The 27,186-nt window shown below is 41.3% G+C and overlaps 1 protein-coding gene across 3 annotated transcripts in view; it reads left to right on the top strand.

The window, feature by feature from the left end:
• The window catches only part of RFTN1 (raftlin, lipid raft linker 1), a 413,706-nt gene that overhangs the window by 214,774 nt on the left and 171,746 nt on the right, over nt 1-27,186 (top strand). For all 3 annotated transcript variants that reach the window (XM_056519923.1, XM_056519922.1, XM_056519924.1), the window contains one exon: nt 23,508-23,616. In XM_056519923.1, coding sequence (XP_056375898.1) covers nt 23,508-23,616 — 109 coding nt within the window. The remainder of the gene's footprint in view (nt 1-23,507; nt 23,617-27,186) is intronic.

Raw genomic sequence — 27,186 nt, 5'->3', positions numbered from 1 at the left:
TTAGGAAGTGCCTAACGGTTGTCAAAATATTTGAGAGTATTGCCGCGACATGTGTGCTCCTCTGTAACACAACAATTTGAAAGGCTTATAGAAAGCTTAAGACTTTTTAGGAAAATCACACATGGGAAAAGTAGAGGAGGGTTTTATTAAAGATGACCAAAATAGTCCCATTTTGCTGCAGGTTTGCCTTCTCTATCCTCTAGCGATCAGCTGTTACCAATTATGGAAGCTACACATGCACAGTTTTTATCCCTTGTCATGTAAAGCCTCTCTTACACGGGCAGACAGGCGTCAGGAAAAGAGTTTATACAGCCTTCACAAGTGTAAGGGCCATGATTGCTGGATCATTTTTGTGCCCTTCAAGCTCCTCATTTTCATGTCTGTATTGGCCTGTGTTCACACACAGCTATTGGTTTGGTTGTGTGTGAACAGTTTTATGTTCCCTGGTCAGGGAATAGTTAATAGCCTTTTGCTTGCTAGCCAATAGCTCCTAGGGTGTGTCTATTTAATGCCAGCCCATCCTGCCTCTGGGCTGGTGATACTTCATTATATCCTGACTTGCTAAGATGCTAGACATGCTGCATGAAGCTCTTGGTGAAACTCTTTGTTTGAGCTTTTATCTACTATGTCTGTTTTAGCATGCACTTAGTATTTTCTGGTTTTAGCCAATGTTATGTGGCATGCTCTTAGTAGATTTTAAGCTGTGTTTGTTTAGTCGGTTTTAGGATTTGAATGTTCTTTTTGCTGTTCACACTGTGTTTTCTCTAGTATCCATTTATATGAAGTTCTGTGTTTTATATTTCGGTTTTCCTACTGGGTCAGCTTCTGACCACACTGTGGAGTGTGCCGCTGGCCAGTAGTCTATTTGGATTTATTATTAATGGTTACTTCGTGAGTGGAGTGTACAGTTTGTGTGTCCAGTGGGAACAGTGTCCTATGTTGCATCCCTGTTACCACTCCATGGGGATTCCTTGGCTACTGGAGGTGTTCGGAGGGATTGCTATTCCTGTCTTGTGTTCAGTGTGAACAGTGTTCTATATTATATCCTGTGTATTTAGGCATCCCTGTTACCTGTCCATGGGTACTTAGAGGGTATTGTTATTCCTGCGTCTACTGGAGGTGTTCTGAAGGGATTGCGATTATTCCTGTCATGATTTCAGTGTGAACAGTGATCTATAATTATATCCTGTTGTATCCATTTTTTTGAGTTGTAACTTGGCAATCCTGTTACCTGTCCATGGGGACTCCGTGTCTACTGGAGGTGTTCGGAGGGATTGCGATCATTCCTGTTTAGAGATAGATCCCGTTTACGTGTCCGTGGGGACTCAGAGGGTATTGTTATTCCTGTGTCTACTGGATGTTTTTCTAGGGGATTATGCTATATTCCTGTCTTTTCCTGGAGTCTATTTAGACTTATCCATTTTCCTGCCTAGTGTTTTGAACTCTATATGTTTATTAGTTCTTTATTCAGATCTTTGAAGTTCTGTTCATGACCGCTTATCTATAGTGTCCTCTGTTCACGACCACTGAGTCCTCTGTTCATGTCCGCTGATATAGTGTCCTCTGTACTAACTCTCTGATCTGTGTCCTCTGAACTTTATACTGTAGAGTTCTATGTTCCCGTTATGTTTCTGGTTTGTGACTGACTATTTATTAGTACATGTTTATATTAGGCCCCTGCACTTTAGTACAGGGAGGGACCGGCACCCAATTGTCGATCCACCGGTTAGGGTGGATGGGCAAGTTGGCAGGGAGAACGGTTTTAGGGTCAGTTTAGGGCTCACTTTCCCTGTCCCCCTGGTCGATCCCTGACACTCATTACTGGCCACACATCACCTGTTTGTACAAGTCGATGTGTGGCCGATAAGGATGATTTTATTAGCCCAAAAGATGTGATTAGTTGACAAACAAGTGCTTACTCTTTCTTTGGTTGATTTTTGGCCCTTTTTCACTGGCCGTCTTTATTCTCTTAAAAATAATATTTATTCTTTGTCCCACGGTGACCAAGAGAAGTGATCATTTTCTGCTGATCCCCTGGGCTGCAAGACCTCTCTCCACTACTGTCACACCACTTCGACTGATACCTTGGGCTGTCCTGCAAATGGCAGCTCTGTGTGTTTAGTGCGTGCATGCGGACTGTCACTAGAGGCAGGGAGAGAACTCTTTGTCTCTATGGATTGTGAAGCTCATTGCGTGTGCTCAGAAAAAACACACAGGGCTGCCATCACCAGGAGAACCCAATGTGTCAAATAAAGCGGTGTTACCTAATGGCGAGAGGCCTTACAGCTCAAGGGCACAGTGGACCTCTAGCCACTCCTCTCGGACACTGTGGGGCACAGATAATAAAAAACACAAGATTGCATAAAAAGGTATGTTTGCTATGGGCACACTAACCACTGCTATATATGTGGCTAGTAATATGTGGTTAATGGATGTGACAGATGCTCTTTAAGCCTATGTTCCCTCTTTTCAATCACTATATATGCCAGAACCAAGAGTGGGTACAAAACACAGAAAAAGTTGCAAATCTTTCCAATATAGTTTTCTCTGTGAACATAGCTGACAAGCAAAAAACTGAAATGCTTAACAATGATCTGATAGAGCAAAAGCTATGCTGGCTTAGCACTTCAAATTCACAAGAATATTCTCTGGGTTATTTGGAAAGGAAAAAGTTAAACAATAAGCTTTGTCAACATTCTGATGATATTCATTCGCAGACTGCTTTTTTATTTTTTTTAAATCAAATTTTAATTGACATTATCTCCCCCTTTTCTCAACTTAAAGGGGTACGCCACTGGAAAATATTTTATTTTTTAATCAACTGGTGCCAGAAAGTTAAACAGATTTGTAAATTACTTCTATTGAAAAATCTTAATCCTTCCAGTACTTATCAGCTTCTGTGTGCTCCCCAGGAAGTTCTTTTCTTTTTGAATTTCCTTTCTGTCTGATCACAGTGCACTCTGCTGACACTTCTGTCCATGTCAGGAATTGTCCAGAGCATGATAGGATTTCTATGGGGATTTTTTTCCTAAAATGGACAGAGGTGTCAGCAGAGAGCACTGTGGTCAGACAGAAAGGAAATTCAAAAAGAAAAGAACTTCCTGTGGATCATACAGCAGCTGATAAGTACTGGAAGGATTAAGATTTCTTAATAGAATTAATTTACATATGTGTTTAACTTTCTGGCACCAGTTGATTTAAAATAAATATTTTCCAGTGGAGTACCCATTTAAGAAGAAACTGTGATACTTACTTCACTAGATCTTACTCTTAACAATGTTCTGAAAATCATTGCATAATAATGTTCAAGAGCATTGAGCACAATAACGGAATAGAAAAAAAAATTAGGGCTAAAATATGGACATTGAACTAGTTGTTACAGTATAAATGGGGTATAGCAGTAGATGGGAGGCCATGGTATAGACTCAGGACCTTTTGCTCTGGGGCTAGTAATATCTCTGCCCTGTCCTGGTTCCGCTTTGCAATATTGATTCTGTGGCATGTATTTGAATAGCAGGGGTGGAAAGTAAAACAGCATAAAAATATGTTACTCAGTACCTAAAAATAATATAATAAAAAAAATAATTATAATATAATAAATATGTTACTCAGTACCTAATCCTAAGAAGCCCGAGAATGGCAGTGAGGAAAGGGAGGAGTGGCAGTGGTGTTAAAATAGATAATTATGTTTTGTCATCTGTGTACAATATTGATCCCATTTTAAAATTGCTTTGAGGACATGTGGATACAAATCATATATTATTGGATTTAAAAGTTTATCCTACTATATACAAGTGTTACTCTGGGTGCTCTGTGTACATTCTTGTATTATTGAGAGAAAAAAAAATGTTGATGACTTTTTTTTTTTTCAACATAAAACTGTATTGTTTTTTTTAACATGAACTTGGAATCTATTTTCTCCTGTCTAGGAATGCTGGGAGTTTTCATTTTGCAAGCAGGAAACCACTGGTGTATACTATTGTAGGAAGCTTTCAACTCTTATGTCTGTATGGGGTTTCAGCCTTTGGCTCCTTCACTGAAGTTTTGATCAGTTTGATGCCTAATTGAGGAGACCCTACTATTTGCTAGATCCAAAGGGCAGAAGCACTAAGCTGTGTCCCTTAAGCTTTAAATGTATACCTCTCATTATCATTTATAGACCAAATACATTCTATAGCCCATAAATAGCAATCTGAGAAGATAAGGTACACTTAAACACCTTAAAAGGGCGGGGGGGGGGGAGCCAGGATTAAAGGAGGACTCGAGAAGGTGTCATACAGATTTATAAAGTTATACAGATTTGTAAATTTCTTCTATTTAAAGAATCTTAACCCTTCCAGTACTTAGCAGCAGCTGTATGCTTCAGATGCAGTAATGTATGTTCTTTCCAGTCTGACCTTAGTGCTCTCTGCTGCCACCTCTGTCCATGTCAGGAACTTTCCGGCTCAGGAATGGTTTGCTATGGGCATTTGCTCCTACTCAGGATGGTTCCTGACACAAATGTGGCAGCAGAGAGCAGTGTGGTCAGCCTGGAAAAACCTACGTAACTTCCTCTGACGCATACAGCAGCTAAGTACTGAATGGTTTAGGATTTTATCAAATAGAAGTAATTTACAAATCTGTATAACTTCCTCTGTCACCAGTTGATTTGAAAACTTTTTTTTTCCTCCAGAGTAGCCTCCCCCCCAAAAAAAAATTAAAAAAATTAAAAAAAGGTAAATTTTTACATGGACAGTGTTATATAGTGTATCGTATTCTTATTCCAGTGATTGCTGTTGTCATGATCAGCTAAAAGAAGTACAGCAGAGATAATATTTCATAACATTTAAAAGAATGTGCCATCTTTATATCTACATAAGCATTTGTGGCATGAGGGATTCACTGATAGTATCTTTGTGGATTAAGAAGACTCTAGGCACCACCAGGCATTTTGAACACCTGGCACAGCAAGTATTCTAAAATGAAATGCTTGTTATTCAAATGAGCAAAAATATAGCTGACTGGGTGTACATTAATGTGTTCTCTTCCTTTGAAAGGGACCATAGGGGTTTTCACATTTAACTGAATTACAGAAGTACAGGAGTTGCTTTAATAATTTTCAAAGGGAAACAGCTCAGCAAGTCTTAGACATGGGTCTGCACCTGCATTCAGTTGTGCGTAATCAGGCTCTTTTTATGAGCACTGTAGATATAGCACATAGTTATAAGCATGTACAGTATGAAGAACAAGTGTAACCAGGGGTGTAGCTATAGGGGGTACTGAGGTTTTAGTGGCACCTAGACTCTGGTGCCTTAACCTCTTCAGGATGCAGGGGGTATGCATACGCCTTGCATCCTGAGTACTTAAGGACGCAGGGCGTACAGGTGCGCCCATGGGAATTTCGGTCCCCGCTTCTAGCCGGTCGTGGACTGGACCGGGATGCCTACTGAAATCATGATTTCAGCAGGCGTCCTGGCACATCGCCGAGGGGGTTCCTGAGACCCCCTCCATGTGGGCAATCGTCGCAAATCGCCTGTCAATTCAGACCGGCGATCTGCAGCGATTCTGGGTCATACGGGTCTCCAGTGACCTGGAAAATAAGGGGGATCGGGGATAGGAGTGAGGTGGCAGGGGTGCCACCCCTTCTATCCCTGCTATTGGTCAGTCAGAAGCTACCGACCAATAGCAAATCTGGGGTGTGTGTTTAAGGTTCGGTTAAAGTGAGCGGCGGCGGAGGTTCCTTTACCGGACGGCAATCGGCGGGCAGTGATCCTCCAGCTTGCCCGGCGATCCTGCTGACTGAGTTGTTGCCGGTGAGTTGTTGCCTACCAACATCTGCAGGGCGGCAGTTTGGAGACCACTATGCAGTGGTCTCTAAACTGTAGCCCTCCAGATGTTGCAAAACTACAACTCCCAGCATGCCCAGACAGCTGTTTGGGCATGCTGGGATTTGTAGTTTTGCAAGATTTAGAGGGGTACAGTTTGGAGATCACTGTGCAGTGGTCTATAAACGGTGGCCCCCTAGATCTTGCAAAAACTACAAGTCCCAGCATGCCCACACAGCAGTTTGCTGTCTGGGTATGCTGGGATTTGTAGTTTTGCAACATCTGGAGGGCCACAGTTTTGAGATCACTGTGCTGTGGTTTCTAAAACGTGGCCCTCTAAATCTTGCAAAGCTACAACTCCCAGCATGCCCAAACAGCAAACAGCTGTCTCGGCATCCTGGGAGTTGTAGTTGCGTACCTCCAGCTGTTGCATAACTACATCTCCCAGCATGCCCTTCGGCGATCAGTAAATGCTTGTAGTTGTAGTTTGCAACAGCTGGAGGCACACTGGTTGGAAAATACTGAGTTAGGTAACAGAACCTAACTGAAGGTTTTTAAACCAGTGCGCCTCCAGCTGTTGCAAAAGTACAACTCCCAGCATGCACAGACTGTCAGTTAATGCTGGGAGTTGTAGTTTAGCAACAGCTGGGGGTTTGCCCCCCATGTGAATGTACAGGGTACATTCACACGGGCGGGCTTACAGTGAGCTTCCTGCAAATTTTTTGCCGCAGCGCAAATGCCTAGCGGGAAACTCGCCACAAACCTGCCCGTGTGAATGTACCTTAAAAACACTACACTACACTAACACATAATAAAGGGTAAAACACTACATATATACCCCCTTACACTGCCCCCCCCCCCCCCCCCCCCCCGCTATAAAAATGAAAACATATTGTACGGCAGTGTTAAAAAACTGAGCCTCCAGCTGTTACAAAATAACAACTCCCAGCATTTCCGGACAGCCATTGACTGTCCAGGCATGCTGGGAGTTTAGCAACAGCTGGAGGCACCCTGTTAGGGGTATTCTACGCCAGTGATTCCCAATGTCCACCCCTATGCAATCCCTAACTTAGTCCTCAAATGCGCATGACGCTCTCTCACTTCGGAGCCCTGTCGTATTTCAAGGAAACAGTTTAGGGCCACATATGGGGTATTTCTGTACTCGGGAGCAATTGAGTTACAATTTTACCCCATATTAAAAGGAAAAGTTGGGGTCTACACCAGCCTATTAGTGTAAAAAAATAAAAAAAATTACACTAACATGCTGGTGTTGCCCCATACTTTTCATTTTCACAATAGGTAAAAGGAGAAAAAAAGGTCCCCAAAATTTGTAACACAAATTCTCCTTAGTACGGAAATACCCCATATGTGGACATAAAATGCTCTGAGGGCGCACAACATGGCTCAGGAGGGAGAGCACCATGTACATTTGAAGAGTAAATTGGTGCTTTGCACAGAGGTGGCTGATTTTGCAGCGGTTCTGACATAAACACAAAAAAAAAATACCCACCTGTGACCCCATTTTGGAAACTTCACCCCTCACGGAATGTAACAAGGGGTATAGTGAGCCTTAACAACCCACAGGTATTTGACAAATTTTCATTAAAGTTGGATGGGAAAATGAAAAAAAAAGTTTTCACTAAAATGCTGGTGTTGCCCTAAATTTTTCATTTTCACAAGGGAAAATAGGAAAAAAGCCCCCCAAAATTTGTAGCCCCATTTTTTCTGAGTAAGAAAATACCCCATATGTGGATGTAAAGTGCCCTGCGGGCGAACTACAATGCTCAGAAGAGAAGGAGCGCCATTGGGCTTTTGGAGAAAAAAATTTGTCCGGAATTGAAGGCCACATGCGTTTACAAAGCCCCCATGGTGCCAGAACAATGTGACCCCATTTTGGAAACTACACCCCTCACGTACTGTAATAAGGGATACAGTGAGAAATTATGCCCCACAGGTGTCTGAAAGATTTTTGGAACAGTGGTCTGTAAAAATAAAAAATGTAAATGCACTCTGCACCCCTTATTAAATTCTGTGAGGGGTGTAGTTTCCAAAATCGGGTCACAGGGGGGAGGGTACATTGTTCTGGCACCATGGGGGCTTTGTAAATGCACATGGCCCCTGACTTCTATTCCAAACAAATGCTCCAAAAACCCAATGGCCCTCCTTCTCTTTTGAGCATTGTATTTCCATTCTCAGAAGAAATGGGATTAGAAATTTTTGGGGGAATTTTCTCCTATTACCCCTTGTAAAAATGTAAAATTTGGTGAAAAAAACTGCATTTTAGTGAAAAAAATATGTATTTTTTTCATTTACCCATCCGACTTTAACGAAAAGTCGTCAAGCACCTGTGGGTTGTTAAGGCTCACTGTACCCCTTGTTACGTTCCTTGAGGAGTGCGACATGCCCCCAAAAAAGCATTTCAGCAAAATTCACTCTCCAAAAACCCATTGTCGCTCCTTCCCTTCTGAACACTCTAGTGCACCCACGGAGTACTTTATATCCACATATGAGGTATTTCCTTACTCGAGAGAAATGGGGTTACAAATTTTGAGGGGATTTCTCTCCTTTTACCCCTTGTAAAAATTCAAAAACTGGCTCTACAAGAACATGCGAGTGTAAAAAAATTAAGATTTTGAATTTTCTCCTTCACTTTTCTGCTATTCCTGTGAAACATCTAAAGGGTTAAAGAAATTTCTCAATGTCATTTTGAATACTTTGAGGGGTTCAGTTTTTATGATGGGGTAATTTATGGGGTATTTCTAACATGAAAGTCCCTCAAATCCACTTTAAACTGAACTGGTCCCTGAAAAATTCTGATTTTGACATTTTCGTGAAAAATTTTAAAATTGCTGCTGAACTTTGAAGCCCTCTGATGTCTTCAAAAAGTTAAAATGTCAACTTTATGATGTCAACATAAAGTAGACATATTGTATATGTGAATCAATATATAATGTATTTGTAATATCCCTGTTCCTTATAAGCAGAGAGTTTCGAAGTTAGAAAAAGGCAAGTAACAACGTAAATTTACCACTATACTAAAGTAGAATATGTCACGAAAAAAGAATCTCAGAATCAGAATGAAAGGTAAAAGCATCTCAGAGTTATTAATATATAAAGTGACAGTGATCAAATTTTCAAAAAAGGGCTGCGTCCTTAAAGCGGTACTCCGGTGGTCAACGTGTTTTTCCGTTTTTGACTTACCCTATTTGTTTTGTTTCATTTCTATTCTTGTTGTTTAGCTTACTCTATTTCCGTTCTTTGTTGTCTTTTTATCCCCCACTTTGTTTTCCGATCTTTGCTTCTATTTCCTGTTTCTTGCTGTGCTGAAAACTACAAATCCCAGCATGCCACATGCCTTGCTGGTTTGGGGCGGCTCCTTTTTTTTCCGTTTGTTCCACCCTTTACCCACCCTACTATTTTCCTGGGTTAGCCCCCTTATACACAGCACACTAATATAATCAGCCTTGAATGGGATACACTGTCATACCCACACAAAAGGGACTACAACTCCCAGCATGTGTCATTCAGGAGTCTTCAGTCTGTGGTATAACACCAGCATGCTGCCTCTGTAGTCTCCTGGGGGTTGTAGTTCACCACACCTCAGTAGGGCATACACCAGTGTTTCCCAACCAGGGTGCCTCCAGTGTTTCAAAACTACAACTTCCAGCATGCCCTGACAGCCTTTGGGCATGCTAGGAGTTGTAGTTTAGCAACAGCTGGAGGCACACTGGTTTGGAAACACTGGTGTAACATGATGTGTATGCTGGATAGGCTAGAACAGTGTTTCCCAACCAGTGTGCCTCCAGCTGTTGCAAATCTACAACTCCCAGCATGCCCAAAGTCTGTCAGGGCATGCTGGGAGTTGTAGTTTTGAAACAGCTGGAGGCACACTGGTTTGTAAACACTAGCGCACACACACACACACACAACAGGGACTACAACTCCCAGCATGTGTCATTCAGGAGTCCCCCCTCCCCCAGTATGAGATTTATTCCCCTGCAGTCCATAGATCCCCAGCCCGTGCACCTTCTCATCCTCCCCTTCAGATAACACTTATCTTCTCTGTGAGGTCCTTCTCCTGTGCAGACCTTTGTCCTTAGAATACAGAGCAGGGGGGAGGGGAGGTAAGGAGCTGTGTACTCAGCTGGATGAGATGAGGGGGTGTGGCTTATTTTTCTCTTGCAGACAGAGAAAAAAAAAAGCTGTGACATCTTGTCCACAACAGACTCAGAACTGTGGACAACAGTAAAAGAAAATCCTCTGAACTACAGAACTTCCTGCCCAACAAACAGGTAAGAAAACCACATACATGGTGCCAAAACATATAACACATGTATATTGCAAAAAAAACTAAACTTACAAAGAAGATGCCATATAGTGAAAAAAATTAACCCCCAGAGTACCCCTTTAAGGTGAAAATAAGCTACGTCCTTAAGGGGTTAAGAGATGCAGATGCCCCCTTTGCCATGTACTATAAGAAGACTTTAGTCAATTACACACTGCAGATTGGGACCCTTTTATTGTAGATCTGGCGTCTTTTGCTGTGCCTTTGAGTGTTGGACATTTAACAAGTTCATTTCAACCTGATGCTTTGACAGTGCATGGGAATTTTCCATATCCATATGGCTATACAGATGATTTAGCAAAGTACATTTTACAAAAATAATCTAACTTATCAGAATCCTCACCATCGACAGCAGGACACCTTGGCAAGCCATAATCTAACACAGCATGATATTCACTATGACCCGCTTGTCATCTGGAGACTCCATCAGGACTTGTAGATGGCAGCAATACTGTTCTATTATGATACCAGATACATTCATATTATATTACAATATTAAATATTCTCAGAATTTACATTGCAAACAAAAGAAGCAGAGGCCTTGGGCCTTAATGCCTTTTAGGTTGCTTGGACGAGTGAAGTGCATATTGACTGTTTAAAAGCTTTGATACGTCCTATATTTTAAACGTTGTTGCTGATGAGTGGTAACAACTAAAGGAAGACAATTGATTCAGATAAACATTGATCAAGCTTCTTGAAATGTGTCTCATCTTTAAACGAGTCGTCTTAGTTTTTTAATGAACAGTGCATTATGTTTACCTGAGCTAGTAATTTGGTTACAGTATTTGTCAGTTTATGATGTCTAGATTTTAGGACAGTTAAAAGAATTGTTCAGGAATAAAACACCAGAGCTAACTTCTTCCAAAAACAGTACCACTCGTCCTCATGTTGTGTGTGGTTTTGCAGCTCCATTCCATTGAAGTAAAGGAGAAAAGTTGTTAAACCACACACAACTTGAGGACAGGGGTGACACTGTTTTTAGGAGAAATTAGTTTTGGTTTTCTATTCCTGGACAGCCCCTTTAACTACATTCAGTATATGTTCTATTGTCACACTTAGTAAAAGATTGAAGCGGTTCTCTGTGGGACTTAAAGGAGTACTCCAGTGGAAAACATTTTTTTTTTAAATCAACTGGTGCCAGAAAGTTAAACAGATTTGTAAATTACTTCTGTTAACAAATCTTAATCCTTCCAGTACTTATCAGATGCTGTATAATACAGAAGAAGTTCATTTCTTTTTTTATTTCTTTTTTGGCTGTCCACTGTGCTCTCTGCTGACACCTCTGTCCATATCAGGAACTGTACAGAGCAGGAGAGATTTGCTATGGGGATTTTCTCCTACTATGGGACATGGAGAGCGGTGTCAGCAGAGAGCACAGTGGCATACAAAAAAGAAATAAAATAAAATAAAAAAATGTATTATACAGCAGCTGATAATTACTGGAAGGATTAAGGTTTTTTTAATAGAAGTAATTTACAAATCTGTTTACATTTCTGGCACCAGCACCCCTTTAAAACTATTTTTAGTGTCAACCATCAATCTGACCAGATCTGACTCCTATTCTACAGCTAACTGAATGGGCTGTCCTACTCATGCGAGCACTGCAGCTTCTTCATTGCTTACCAGACACAGCCCTAAATATTTGATACCTGCTGTACCTGGTATTGCAGCATGTCCCATTCACTTGAATAGGATGAGCTGCAATACATGGTACTGCCATTACCAAATGTACTGTGTACAAGGCAGTTGTGTCTGGTGAATGGGATGCACTACAATATAGCCTCAGTTACATGCACGGAGCTGGGCTTAGTAGGCTGTGGCCTTTTTAATAAGCTATATGGTTGGGGTGCCAGGAGTCTAACACCCACTGATTTTAGATAGGTCTTCAGTATTACAGGATACTGAAGGCCTGGGGCACTTGAGAAAATGTAATTCCTTCCTCTTTATGCATTAGTTATGTGCGTGAATATAGACATGAAGGATTATCTGAGGGTAAGAGCGAAGGGACCGCAAATGAAGAGTTAAAAAAAGGGGGGGGGGGGAAAGAGTGGATAGCACCTGAAGGGTTAACCTAGGAGCAGTTCGCAGAACATAGGGATGGCTGTCCTCCCTGCACCAGGAATATATGGCTGGACAGGGGGGCTCCCAGGATGTCAGGACCATAGGCTTCTTGTGACCTGAGGCGCCAAGGACAAGGAGGCTGTGTGCTTCCGGACTGCACCCCGGGCCGCGGTCTCAGTTCTAGAGGTAGGCCCCAGGTGTTGCAGGCCAGCAGCATCTTCAATAAGGCACCCAGAGTTAAGGGAAGGTAAGAGATGGAGGGGGGCATTTAGGGGCAGACTGAGGAAAAGACAGGAAAAGTAGTAACAATATTAGGTATACTATGTTACTAGACCACGCCCTCAGATGTCCAAGGTCACACCCCCGAACAATTGATTAATTCATAATGGGAATCGTCGTCAACGATTTACATTGATCAATATAATCGATAAAAATTGATAATCGTTGCAGCCCTAGACTGCAGTGACTCCTATCTGAAAGGTGTTGGCATTACAAAATTATAACTTTAATGCCTCATACAAGCACATAAAAATATTTTTAGATAGAGCCATTGAGTTGGGTGTAGAAATAATGCAAGTTTTATAAACTGAAAGGACTTTTACTGATGCCCAGAAATATAGTAAGAAGTCCGGGAAGTAAACAGGTGTTGTTGATGGAGGGTCACGCAAACCCTGGTTAGGTTGTTTTATATATTCCTCCTGTCATTGACTGAAATTTCCCAGTTGTCTTCCAAATTCATCTCTTCAAAGTTTTATCATTCCCAGCTGTTTTTAAGTATTATGTATGGATTCTCTCAGCTTGCAGTTTTATTTCTGTTTATCTATTTCTTATTTTATTTTTTTTGCCTCCTGGGTATTGCTTGTCTCCGAGATACAATGCATCAGCAAAGTAGTTTGTATTCCACAGGGTCTATTTAGGAGCAATAGACAAATGGGATCCGTTCTTACAGACAGGGTGTGCAGAAATAACAGGTCATTTTCCAATGCAATATTGGTGGCAAATGACTCATTAAAGTCGTGCCTTATTACAGCAATGTAATGAATCAGCCTTGCCATCAGACCGTCTTGTGCTTTCAGTTCTCATATTAACATAGATTTTTATAATAATGTGTGCAGAGTGGCTGATCATCTTTAGATCATCAAAATAGAATCATTCTGTGGTCCCTATTACTGTATAAAACAAGATGACATTAGGCATCTGCTGTCTCCGAGTACTTACATAGACAAAATACTTATCTTATATAAATCTAGATTTATCATTTTACTCTGGGATTTTAGAATACTGTACCAATATTGCATCTTAAAGGTTCTCAGACTAAACATAATGGGTTAGGTTAACTTGTGGTTCTGTGCTAAACTGGAGATCTCACCTTGAACTGAGTTAAACTGCTACTAATGTATCTGTTTTTTCGAGCAGAAAATACATAATATCACAAATTGCCATGTAAAATCAAAGCAAATCATATAGCATAGTATTTAACACTGATCAATGAAGGCAACCAAGACTTAATAAGTTGCTGGGCCAAGTCAACAATACACCCCAAAAATACAGAAAATACAATCTTTATTGGGTTAATACAATTTCATAAAAACATGAATAAAAAAAAAATACAAAAGGACTGTTAAATCCCACTCCCACTGGATTTCTGACCATTACTGCCCGCTCTCAGTGTGTTTGTTTCACCCCCCCCCATGCAATTTCATTACCCCCGTGCCATTTCATGTAAGTAGGATAGTAAAATCTTTAAAGGAAATCTGTCGGCTATATTTGCTTCCAAGAACTGCAGACACCGATGGGATAGCAGTTAGGGTATAAAAGCTTTTTTCTAGAGCTCCCGGTGGTTGCCAAACTAAAAAAAAACATTTTATTTGTCATATAAGTTTCAAGAAGTGGGGGCCAAACTGCTCAAGTGCTATAACCTGGCATGCCTCCTCGCTCACCCTCGCCACCTTGCCCTTCTCTGACTGACATACAGGGCTCTGCTTACAATTAAGGAGGCCCTAGGAGGTGAGGGTAAGTGAGTAAATGTGCTAGGATGTGACACTTTTGAGCAACTTTGCACCGCCTCCTTGACACTTGGCTGGGAATTCTAACAATTTTATAGGTCTGGCAAACTCCACCAGCAACTGAAAAGCCCTTACAGCTATCCAATGGCATTTGCAGCTCTTAGAAGCAAATACAGCTGACAGATTCCCTTTAAATGGTACCTATCGTTATGAACAACTTTTTATATATAATAGTTCAGTCTATGTACATAAAATAATTAATTTATTTAACTATAAAATTTTGAAGGTTTGTGTTTAATCCTGAAACCTCTTCCACCAGGGGTCCTCCTTCGGACAAGTGTCTCCCCCAGCACTGCAGGGTTATCTCCTGCAGCAGTCTCGCAAAGCCAAAAGTCAAGAAACAGAGGCGGGACTGCGGCTCTACTCAGGGCTTCGCCCCCTTTGCCTGTCAGTCAAGCAGGCGAGAGTGAGTGCTGTGCACGGCAGGTCCACTTTGATCTCCCTCATCTCTGCAGTGAAAAGCAGAGAGAAAGGGATTGAGAAGCTCACGATTGGCTTGCCTCATCAATGTACGCTCCCGTGTCTAAGCACCGAATACATGAGGGAGGACGAAAGTATTCCTTGGAAGGACCTTTGCCTGCCATGGAACACTTCCGGCTATGTGGAGCTCAATAAGAGTGAGCAGAAGAAATAGGAGGATATCAGGGTGATAAAAGATGGTAGAATAAAAATAAAGGCATGAAGGACTTTAGTATTAGGAAGAAGGATACATATAAGTATTATAATATAATACTAAATAATGATAGGTACCCTCTAAGAAAGTTGTTAGGCTACAATCACAATTGAAGCATTTGGTAGCCGGGTTTGGTGTGATAATTTGTAAACCGGCTGCTGTATCCCCACCGCACCTGCGCTGTACCCGATTCATTTCAGTGAGCTGGGCAGAGTCAGCTAGCTACTCTGGTCAGCTCATTTTTGGATCGTTTCTGTTCTTGTTGCCGGACTAAAACTGTGGTCTGTTGCAGTTTCAGTCTGGCAACATAATGGATACAGTCCAGAAATTAGCCGAATGGAGTCATTAGTGGAGTCTTTCAGGCTTATTTAAAGGGGTACTCCGCTGCACACTTCATATTCCCTATCCAAAGGATAGGGGATAAAATGCTAAATCGCTGGGGTCCTGCTGCTGGGGACCCCCGCAATCTCCATGCCGGCAGCTGTGGCATCCGGAACATGGAAGCTTGCAACTTCCGCGTTCGTGACGTCACGCCACGCCCCCTCCATTCAATACAGAGTCACACCACCTCGCATAGACTTGAATGGAGGGGGCGTGGTGGCCTGCATCGCCAATAATGTGGCACGGAGCAGAGTTTGCTCCGTGACCTGAATGACAGGGGTGACTGCTCGGAGATAGCAGCGGGACCACCGCATTCTAACATCTTTTTCCCCTTTGGATGGAGGATAAGATGTGTGTGCGGTGGAGTACCCTTTTAAATAAATGGGGTACGGTGCAGGTCTGGTGGGCATACGGCAGCAGCTGGTTTTTAAATTCTCCTGTATGCCCCAATCATGTGAATACAGAATTTCGGGTCTCTTGCTTTATTACAGGTTGCCTGCAAATTGAAGAGTGGTCACTATTAGAGGGTTGGGCTTATGCACTTTACCCTCTATCTTATTGACACTGCGGGAGGAATTTTGTCAATGCTTACACCAGAACTTTTTCACAACTCTTCCAAATTTTGCACAATACAGTGTACAGAACACTCTGGAAACTTGCATTTGAGTGTAGAAAGTAAAGTCATTTATGATCCTGCTATGTTTAATGACCCTAACTTACTTTATTAGTTCAAAACTATAGAGTTTCACTTTAAATTATCATCTAAATGTCCTCAATTCACTTTTGTCCTTGAACATAAACCAGTTGTAGAGGGGGATAACTAATGCAGATCACACTGTGCATTAACCGGGCCACAGTTATTAGCTAAAACCATTACAGTTTGTAAAAACAAAGAAATAAAACAGATTTTTGGACCATTGTCGGTGCTTGTAATGATTACTCTGCGGTGTTATGCAAGTTCATTATTTAGAGCTTTCCTTATAATATCTTACACCTTTCAAACCCAATAATCCTCCTCACAAGATAAAACCGTGCGGCTGTCAGCTTCCCAGCTAATTAATTGTGCCAGGGGCATGTCGACATAAAAGCCTGGAAATGTGAACGCTATACTTTGTTGTGTATTTTACAAGCTTTGTTTTTATGTTTTGCCCATTCTGCTATCCCAAGGTACTTGGTTATTTATTCTGCATAGATAATTTTTTTATTGACACATCTAAAGATTCATGATTGCTCATAGTTATTGGAGATCCACCAGAAGACCATCCAAAATCGCCATCCAAATTATTATTATTTTATTTATTTATTTTTGTCCGTCTGTGCTCTGGGTTAGATGGGACAGCTGCCTCATTACAATATTAAAGTAAAAAAGCAAGTGCAAAATAAATGTGGACGAATTTCTTAGAAGGATGCAAATGTTTTATGTAAACATACAATCTGTATTCCTTGCCGGGCGGGTGGTGGGGCGGTTTAGGTGGTTATATGTAGTAATTTAACTTAAATTTGCTATAAGTATGTTAGCACACATAAACTGGTAGAACTACATTACGTCAACCATCTAGAGACTCATCCATCTTAGTAGTAGGGAATTATGAGCGAAGTATAGGAACAATTGGTATTTGATGTGCATGGTCATATATGGTCTCCATGGTGGTTCCCAGAGTATTGTATGGTACGTCCACCTAAGAGCTTACACGACAAATGTCAGCAGATTCCTTGTCTGTTTTGTCTATACAATACTAGTGAGATAAGATGAGAATCTATCCACAGGTAAGGACCTGCTAAATTGTAGCGCAGTGTGTTTTGATTTTTATTGTACATTGACCTGAAATTATTATATCATTTAGTGCTATTTTTGTGTTGGCTGCACTGGCTGTGTCATTTCCTTGTTGTGTACTTGCACACCACAAAGTGTGGTTAGCAGATACAATTCTGCAAAAAAATTTAAGAAGTGACGTGCGCAGATTCCCCTTGATGTGCCCATGTATTTGTGATCAGTATTGTATGTTGAGTTCATTGGCATGGTACTTTACCAAGTCCTTGGTAAAACTCTACTAAGTAATTTTTTACGTTTAGTACGTATTTTGCCACTTTACCTTGCAATGTCAGGTTATCCTATTGATTCGCCAAAGAATAGTACTTTCCATTGGAGTCTTTGTGTCATTCCATTTTTGGTGATTACATTAAGGGAAGAATGCTGGGTTTCAAATGTGCCGTGGATTTTCCATTTTCCTGGATTTTTTGGTGGAAAACCTAAGGTGTGTGGATTTTGGTGTGAATTTGAATTGTCCCAACATGTACGCCAAAGTAAATCCATTGAAACAAATTCACATTGGGAACAGATCTACATCAATAGTAAACCTTGGGCCAATGGCTTAGATTTTTATTGTTGTATGTTTTTTAACCCTATATTTTAGACTTTGGGAAACTGAGCTTTTTAACCTGATTTACTATTTTTGCATATGTCTCAAGAAAATGGTGGCATACAGATAAAATGTGGTTCATTGTGTTCCAGTCTGGCTTAAACAAACTAATACTCAATTAATATGATGATATGTTTTTGGTAGAATTTAAAATTTTCTTTTTGGAATAAAAAAAGGACCTATAAACAAGAAATAGAGTTATAACAGCAAAAGATTCTAAAGCAAAAAAAGCTACATAATTCTGTTGGTTTGTCTGACTACTTTAAGATTTATGGAGAAAATAAACAACTTTCTTTTTGTGTAGGTTTCAACAATAAGTCTGTAGGGTTTTGAAAAAAATCCATGGACGTGCCCACTTTTTTAGATTAAAAATGCAATTCGTGGGGTGGTTTTGGTTTCTTCTTTAAAAAGTGTTGCCACAATTGTGTTACAAGAGCCAACTCTTCACTGTCGGATGGGAATAGTAAATCTTGGCTTTCTTGATGAATCTTCAACAAAACATTTTATTACGGATTTATTATGGCATTTTAACTTTCCTATTAAAGGGGAACTCCGGTTGAACCAAGTAGAAAACAAATGTTTTCAAACTAACTAGTGTCAGAAAGTTACAGATTTGTAAATTACTTCTAATAAAAAAAAATCCTAATCCTTCCAGTACTTATTAGCTGCTGTATAAAACAGAGAAATTTGTGAATTTCTTTTCTGTCTGACCACAGTGATCTATGCTGACACCTCTGTCCATGTCAGGAACTGTCCACAGTACAAGCAAATCCTCATAGCAAACCTATCCTGCTCTGGACAGTTCCTGACATAGACAGAGGTGTCAGCAGAGAGCACTGTTTTCAGGCTGGAAAGAACTTCACAAATTTCTCTGTAGTATATCTGGAGTATACAGCAGCTGATATGTACTAGAAGGGTTAAGACTTTTAAATAGAAGTGATTTACAGATCTGTTTAACTTTCTTGCACCAGTTGATTTAAAGGGGTACTCCGGCGCTTAGACATCTCATCCCCTATCCAAAGTATAGGGGATAAGAGCCTGACCGCGGGAGTCACGCCGCTGGGGACCCACGTGATCTTGCACGCGGCACCCCGTTTGCAATCAGCCCCCGGAGCGTGTTCACTCCGGGTCTTATTACGGGCGATCACAGGGCTGGCGGCGTGTGACGTCACGCCTGCACCCCCGTGTGACGTCACGCTCCGCCCCTCAATGCAAGCCAATGGGAGGGGGCGTGACAGCTATCACGCCCCCTCCCGTAGGCTTGCTTTGAGGGGCCGAGCGTGACGTCACACGCCGCCCGCCCTGTGATCGCCCGTAATCAGACCCGCTGCATAGTTGGTTTTTCTGATGGATAAGAAAGTCACAGGCTGTACTTACTAAATCCAAGATGTCCACTATCAGATGTAGCGACTATGTTGTGCATGCGCTCTGCACTGCAAACAGTGCGGTCACGAGGGCAATGACTCTCATGTGATGTAGACGTAAGAGTGAAGCTGAGATGCATATTTATGAAGTTGGAGGTGATATCGGGCAAGATGAGGCAGGTAAAAGCATTGCTCAAAAATGAGGAGACCTCCTCCATTGCTCAGAAAAAGATTATGCATATAACAAAATGTACAGATTGCTCAGGAACAGCTGAACAGATTATCTTCTGGTAAAATGCATTATAAACAGGCTCACCTGCACTATTATATGTATATTAAGGTAAGTGCATGTGATGCTGCAGTCAGTTTCCCTTTTAAAATCTTGCTGTGCTTTCTTGAAACCATTTGCAAAGTAAAAACACCACAGTGTAAACATATCCTAAGTAAAGATGGTGAGCTCACTACACTAACTGAACTACAGCTGAAGTGTTTTGACCCTACTTAGTATTATATAGTAAATCCTCCCCCTGATAATGAAGTGTTACATACAGTGCCCAGTATTTTGCTGTCCAATCCACTGGTTACTGCATGTCTATATGAGTAGAGATAACCAATATCATTTAGATATAGTATAGATGGCTAAATTGTGGTGCTGAGTTGCTAGTTTCTACCGTGTCTGCTTTGCTGACTAGGACTTTACAGGGACTTTTGGCCATGCAGTATAAAATCTTGATGTTGCAACTAATGATAGTGATTGTGGTTGTCCAAATTGACAAAATTCATTATTATAAGTTGCGATGTAGCAGTGCAGCAATGCAATCTTTCATGTAGCTTCCACCATATTGAGAAAATTTGCCATTTAGTATTATGTATGTAAAATTATCAAATAATGTTCAAAACTATTTTATTTCCATATTTTGTACAGTGACCTTGTGGCAGTAGAATTCTTTATTTTATAATTGATCCTCTCAATATTTGGACTTGGCAGTGTTAAGTGTTTACACAGCGATTAGCCAGAGCAGGTGAAAATGGTTACGATTGGCAGAATAAATTAGCGGAGTTATACCGCCATCAACAACATGACTTTTATACCTGGTATTTCATCATTGCTTCGCTTGGATGTAAAAATAACACATTGAGAAGGCAACATAATTATCGCTTCCAGTTTCTCACAGGGGCCACCTCCTATGGGATCTGAAGGTTAGATTGATTATGGAAATGTTAATGTAATTATTGTAAGAGGAACTCTGGGGACATGTGAGAGTAGTAATTGATCCAGCCCTTTCACTATTACAAGATTTTTGTAATGGTAATATTACTTTAGACATGCCAGGAGTAAACATCAGTTCTACTCGGCAAAGACCCCAATACTGTAAACCCCACATGACCCATTTTGCATAACTAGTCATGGTCAGTCTTGCTATCATCAACTGGCATCAAAGCTACAGTATAAATGGATGACATAACTATTCAACTGTTCAGTCTACACTCTAGTCTCAGGCATATACATTTTAAAGAGAGTTTTTGTAACCTAGACAGATTGGTTTTTTCTGTTTGTAGTTGCATCTATTCTTTGGTAAGGAAGTGCAGCTTCATTGTTTTTTTGTTTTTTGTTTTTTGGGTTATTGAGATAATAACCAGTGTGGCTATATTTCCTGTTGTCCTCTTTCAGAAAAATAGGTAAATGTTAGCTAAATGTTATATGTGCTAAAATGTGTGAAAGTTGTTGGAATATAATTGCCACTCTTTCTGATGTGCTAGTTTAAAAGGGTGGCAAAAGTATGCCAAACAAAACCATAATGCAGGACTACTTAGCCAGTGCTAGAGGTGGATGCCAGTGTTCCAGATCTGATCAAGAGCCACTGAAAAGAACAACCGCATGGAAACCCATAAGTCCAAAACAAAGATGGTTTATTCAACTCATTTCGTTACACAAGTTAAATAAACTACCTTTGTTATGACTTATGGGAGTGCTGCGCTGTTTTAGCTATCTAGCTAGCTATCTGGGAGTGGTATAAGCATAAAAAGTGATTCTACCCTATATCCATCCTTGGAAGCTTCCTCTTCAATGCTCCGAGCCCACACTCGTCACCACTTTTTACTGGTTACTGTGACGCACCATCCATGCAGGAACTGCCTGCTCAGCTCATCACTAATCACAGTGGTGTCCCAACGAATTCAGTGACTGGCTGGGTGGGCAGTTCTTGCAGGGATGAGTGGGCAGTTCTTGCAGGGAGAACACGTCAGTAGTGACAAGTTGGAACTGTGAGTTTCAGAGCTTCCACTTGTGGGGGGATCAGGGTAGGGGAATAACGCTTATTTACTAGTTGTGAGGGATCAGGGTAGGTGAATAGCCATTGTTTTTTAGATGTGAAATGTATGTTTGTTTTGTTTTTTATTTCTAGTCAAACAGCTGACTACATATATGTAAAAAGAGTTTTTATATTTTTAAGGGTAACAAGTAGAGATGAGCGAATTTACAGTAAATTCGATTCGTCACAAACTTCTCGGTTCGGCAGTTGATGACTTATCCTGCATAAATTAGTTCAGCTTTCAGGTGCTCCGGTGGGCTGAAAAAGGTGGATACAGTCCTAGGACTGTATCCACCTTTTCCAGCCCACCGAAGCACCTGAAAGCTGAACTAATTTATGCAGAATAAGTTATCAACTGCCGAGCCGAGAAGTTTGTGACAAATCGAATTTACTGTAAATTCGCTCACCTCTAGTAACAAGCAGTGGGGGAGTAATATTCCAATTTCAGTCTTTATAGTCTACAGCTATTCCATCCATTGATGGGCTGGGAGCCCCCATAATCTACTAATTGGGCATTACACATAATCTCCTAATTTCAGTGGGTGTTCTGCAGTCCTCACCCTGTTCTTAAATTTAGGTTGTAGTGGTTTGGGTGCAATGGAGTTAGTTGGTTCCAAGTTTTTTTTTATAGACATAATCATTTTGTTCCACTCAAATTTCAGTGCAGCAGATTCCCATTCCACTGCACAGTGCACACTATGGAATTTCAGTTGGCGGAGCTTCCAAAGCTAAAATTCCACCAATGAAAAAATGATCTTGCTTATTGATTTGTCGATATCCGCATGTAATATATTGTCATCTATGAGGAATGTCTGTGTATTACTAGCGTCAACTGATTCTGCAGTATGAACCTATGAACCTAGCCTTAAATTTTTTCTTTTTACATTTCTTGATTAATAGGTTCTTGAATTGTCCCTGTTTGCATATCTTGTTTATATACTTATATACTTTCAAAATCCCTATGATTAAGTTACTTAACTTTCTTATCTCTCCCAAGTGGCTATTAGAGCCCCAGGAAGAGCCCCAAGCATGTCTCTTGTTAATGTACACTGTATGAAGTTGCCTGTAGCATAATGAATAGAAATTTTTTCTTACATTTAATGTGAAGACTCTGCAGGACATACAGTCAAATAACCCGCACTGCAGTCTCCTGTTATGCTCCATACAGAGACAAATAATGCGATTATAGAAAAGCGTAATCTTCCATGATTAAAAACAGACCCACTAGAGATGTTCATTGTGTTGGGTTCTTTTGTTTGTCCTAAACTTAATTCTTTCTTCTTTTTTGATGCTGTATAATTACTTTTCTTTATTCTGATATATTGCTGGTGATGCACCTTGTTCCCTGCAAGAAAATAAACAATGGCGCCTGATTAATAAAGAAAATTATGAGAAATTCAAGGTTGAAAAGTGAAACTGAAGCAAACTGAAAGCGGAGACTGGATACATTTTACGCCAGAACAAAATTGACACACAAAATCATAATTCCTATTAAGAACTTTTCTTTAAAAATATAGTCCTTCATGAGTCTTATTTTCTCTGCAGATCATTTTTAAAGGGGACTTCAAAATACCTAAAAAAATTTCAAATATTAGGACATCAGGTTAGGTGATAACCGTATGTTTGGTTACTGTGTTTATTTTAAGCAGAGATTTTTCTGATGCCCATTTTTAATAAGTTGACTAAAGAAAGTGCAGATATATTGGCTTTCACTTTTGAATGAGCATCTCAATGACAAAAGTGTCATTCTGTTAGCGTACTCTACCAGTAACAAAGAAAAAATGTACCACTAAATGTTAAAGGGGTACTCTGCTATAAACATCTTAATCCCTATCCTTTGGATAGGGGATAAGATGTTTATAGTGGAGTACCCTTTTCAGATCATTCAAAAGTGACTGCCCTTTCTGTTATTTTTACAAAATGGTATCCACAAAAACGTTAAAAAAATGGCAATATCTCGAAGTAAAAAACATAAGATAACTCTGGCTGTAACTCTAATTGCTGTTTACATTTTGGTTGAAAATCTTTAAAAATATCTGCTTGAGATCAGTTTCTTATGCAGCTTGTTTTACTCTTCTTAGAAACTCAACTTGTGATCAGAACGTGGAAGAGTATTGCTTGGAAGTAGAACCCTGTACATCGTCTGACCAACAAGCGGACCAGAAACTCATACCGGACTTGGTAAAGAGGGTAAGTGATAGAAATCTTATTTGGTAGTTTGATGCACATGCTTGGGCTGGGCATGGTCATAAGTCCAATTGGAACTTATAAATTCACCTACAGGGGGAACATGCTGTCTGTGCAGAGTACATTCTGGTCACAATTAATGCTAGACAGACAGACAGACATGTTTATTGCAGTGGTATGCCTTTATCATTATTATATAGGGAGCTGTTTTCAGACATGCTGCTTCTTAACCTACAAATACACATATCTTAAAAAATCTAAGATTTTTTTTAATTGTAAACATTAGTTGTTTTACTTAGTAGTAACCACATGGTGTGTGAGAGACAGTGTATAATATTTGCCATCAGTGGTATGAGGTATATGAGGTGACTTCCCCTGTAAGGCCCTACTCTCGCATTATTAATTCCCATCTTGGCAAGTGTTACTCGCCCCCCAAAAAGGGCAGCTTCACACAGGAACCTCTCCCTATTTCTACCTACAAACACTGCCATTTCACAGGGTTTTTAGGTGAAAATAGGGATTGGTTCCTGTGTGTGGCGGCCCTTTTTAAGATGAGTAACACTTTCCTCAAAAAGGTGAAAGGGAACAACGTATGGTCCATTGTAGCAGGTGGGGGTAAAAACTTCCCCTGTAAGGCCCTACTCTTGCCCAATTAATTCCCTTCTTGGCAAGTGTTACTCACCCTAAAAAGGGTGCCCCACACAGGAAACTCTCTCTATTTCCATCTAAAAACCCTGGGAAATGGCAGTGTTTGTAGGGGGAAATAGGGAGAGGATCCTGTGTGGGGCCGCTGTTTTGAGGGCGAGTAACACTTGCGAAGAAGGGAATTAATAATGGGAGAGTGGGGCCTTACAGGGGAAGTTTTTTTCCCCACCTGTTACAATGGACCATACGTTGTTCCCTTCTACCTTTTAGAGGTCTTTGCATCACATAAATACTTGGTGGTGTAGGTGGCACATGGTGTTTTGCACACCTTTCCTTTTGTCTGATTTCAAAAATAATTTGGGTACGTATATTTTATTTTTATCCTAAGAATATTATTAAAGTAAAGTTTTATGAAATGCATATGCTCAATACTTACTTGTGGTCTGATGCGGAGGAATGTCTGTAACTGGTTAGAAGCACCTTAAATATGTTTAGCACTATCCATATTTGTGAAGTGTTGGTGTGGCACCATGGTCAATCTACTCTGATGCATCAGGCATTTGTGTGTGGAAATCCTGGCCGAATCATGCCTGATTCATCTTCACAAATGTCAGTCTCTCCACATTTTTCATGGACAGACGAGTTCTCCTTGGGGTTACTATGGCCCCCATCGCACTAAACACCTGCTCTGATGGCACACTACTGGTGGAGCAGGACAGCTTTTCCAGGGCAAACTCTGCTAGTTGCAGCTACAAATCAAGTTTTGCTGCCCAGAGGTCCAGCGGATTTTACAGATGTGTTGGCATGGTCATGTCAAGGTATGCCTCCACCTGCTGTTTCAGGTCCAGCTCCAGGTCTACCTGCTGATGAGTTTGTTCACTATGCGGGTGAAGAAAGCTACTCATCAGTGACTGTAGACTCAGGCTGCTGCTGATGGAGCTGGTGCTGCTTCTGCCACCCCACCCCTTCCCAGCAGCCATGGCAATGGAAGGTGAGCGCAGAGGGCCCCCCCGAGTCAGACCTGTGAGAGGATGGACGATGGTAAGAGATAGGCATCGGCCAACTGACTACGTAGTATGTCTCTGTAGTAGGTCAGTTTGTCCTCCCTCTCAGTGGGTATAAAAAAGGCCCTCATTTGTGCCAATAGCAAGGGTCCAATAAGGTGGAAAGCCAGAAGTCATCCCGCTGCTGAATGGTGACAAATCGGCGGTCACTACGCAAGCAAGTGAGCATGCATCGTGCTACTTGTGCAAGTGGCTCGGAGGGACTCCCTGCCGCAATCTCCACTGCATACTGTCACGTTGTGTGTCGGGGTCCTCTGTCTCGCCTTTCTCATAACCCTCAAGCTCCTCTAGCTGCTCCTGCTCCTCTTCTCCTGCCAGTTGACTAGAAAAAACACCCATCTCGCGAAACCTGTGCCCCTCTTCCTCCTCCAGTTCAGCCCCCACAGGGCTCATGTGGCCGTGAGATGTAGGCACCACATCTCCAGTGCCCTGACCAGCCATTGTTTCCAACACATGTTGTAGTAGATGAAGCAGTGGAATGACGTTGTTCATCCTGTAATCCTGGCGATTGACTAATAATGTGGCTTCCTCAAAGGGCCTGAGCAAATGACAGAGGTCACGTATGAGCTGCAACTGGTTGACATTACACAGGGGAGTCCCCCTATTCACTTGGATCATCAAGAAATTGGTGATGGCTTTTCTCTGTTTGTGTAGTCGGTCCAAAATATGGAGGGTGGAATTATGTGTGGAAACGTCGCAAATCACACTATGTTGGGGGGATATCGTTCTGACGCTGCAGCTCAAGGAGGAGGGTGTGCTTTGCGGTGTACGAGTGGCTGAAGTGCATGCAATGTTTCTTTCCCATTGTTAGGATGTCTTGCAGATGGGGGGGGGACACTTCAGGAACTGCTTGACAACCAGATTGAACACGTGTGCCATGCAGGGCGCATGTCTCAGGCTTCCTTGTTGCAGCACAGACAAGACGTTCTTCCCATTGTCGGTCACCATGGTTCCCATTTCCAGTTTTCATGGAGTAAGTCATGATTCCGTTTCTTGATGAATTACTTTTAGCAGTTTCTCCCCTGTGTGTCTCCGCTCACCAAGGCAAACCATGTGAAGAACAGCGTGACACTGCCGTGCCCTGCACACATGGTATGCTGGAGGGGCACTGAGACTTGTCCGTGCAGTTAAGGCTGAGGACACGGTGGAGGATGAGGAGACGGAGTCGCACACTCACAGGACCAATGGCCTGAGAGCATGGAGGCGGAAGCGGCGTGACCTGTCCAGTGTCAGAAAGCTGGGTTTGCGTCTGAGATCTTGGGTCCTCCAGCAGGACAATGACCCCAAACATACGTCAAAAGGACCCAGAAATGGATGGCAACAAAGCACTGGAGAGTTCTGAAGTGTCCAGATCTAAATCCCATTGAACACCTGTGGAGAGATCTTAACATTGCTGTTGGGAAAAGGCTCCCGTCCAATAAGAGAGACCTAGAGCATTTTACAAAGGAAGAGTGGTCCAACATTCCGTCTGAGAGGTGTAAGAAGCTTATTGATGGTTATAGGAAGCGACTGATTTCAGTTTTTTTTTCCAAAGGGTGTGTAACCAAATATTAAGAAAAGAGTGCCAATAATTTTGTCCAGCCCATTTTTGGAGTTTGGTGTGACATTATGTCAAATTTGTTTTTTTTCCTCCTTTATTTGGTTTAGTTCCAATACACACAAAGGGAATAAACATGTGTATAGCAAAACATGTGTTACTGCAATCATTTTCTGTGAGAAATACTTCATTTTCTTGAAAAATGTCAGGGGTGACAACATTTACGGCCATGACTGTAGTTCACTAGGTGGAGAAAAGACAAGAGTCCATCAAGTTCAACATAAAACCCTACTGTGTTGATCCAGGGGAAGACAAATAAAACCATAT

This window comes from Hyla sarda, chromosome 5 (assembly GCF_029499605.1).
Source record: "Hyla sarda isolate aHylSar1 chromosome 5, aHylSar1.hap1, whole genome shotgun sequence".
Taxonomy (NCBI): Eukaryota; Metazoa; Chordata; class Amphibia; order Anura; family Hylidae; genus Hyla; species Hyla sarda.
This window is presented reverse-complemented; position numbering and strand designations above follow the sequence as displayed.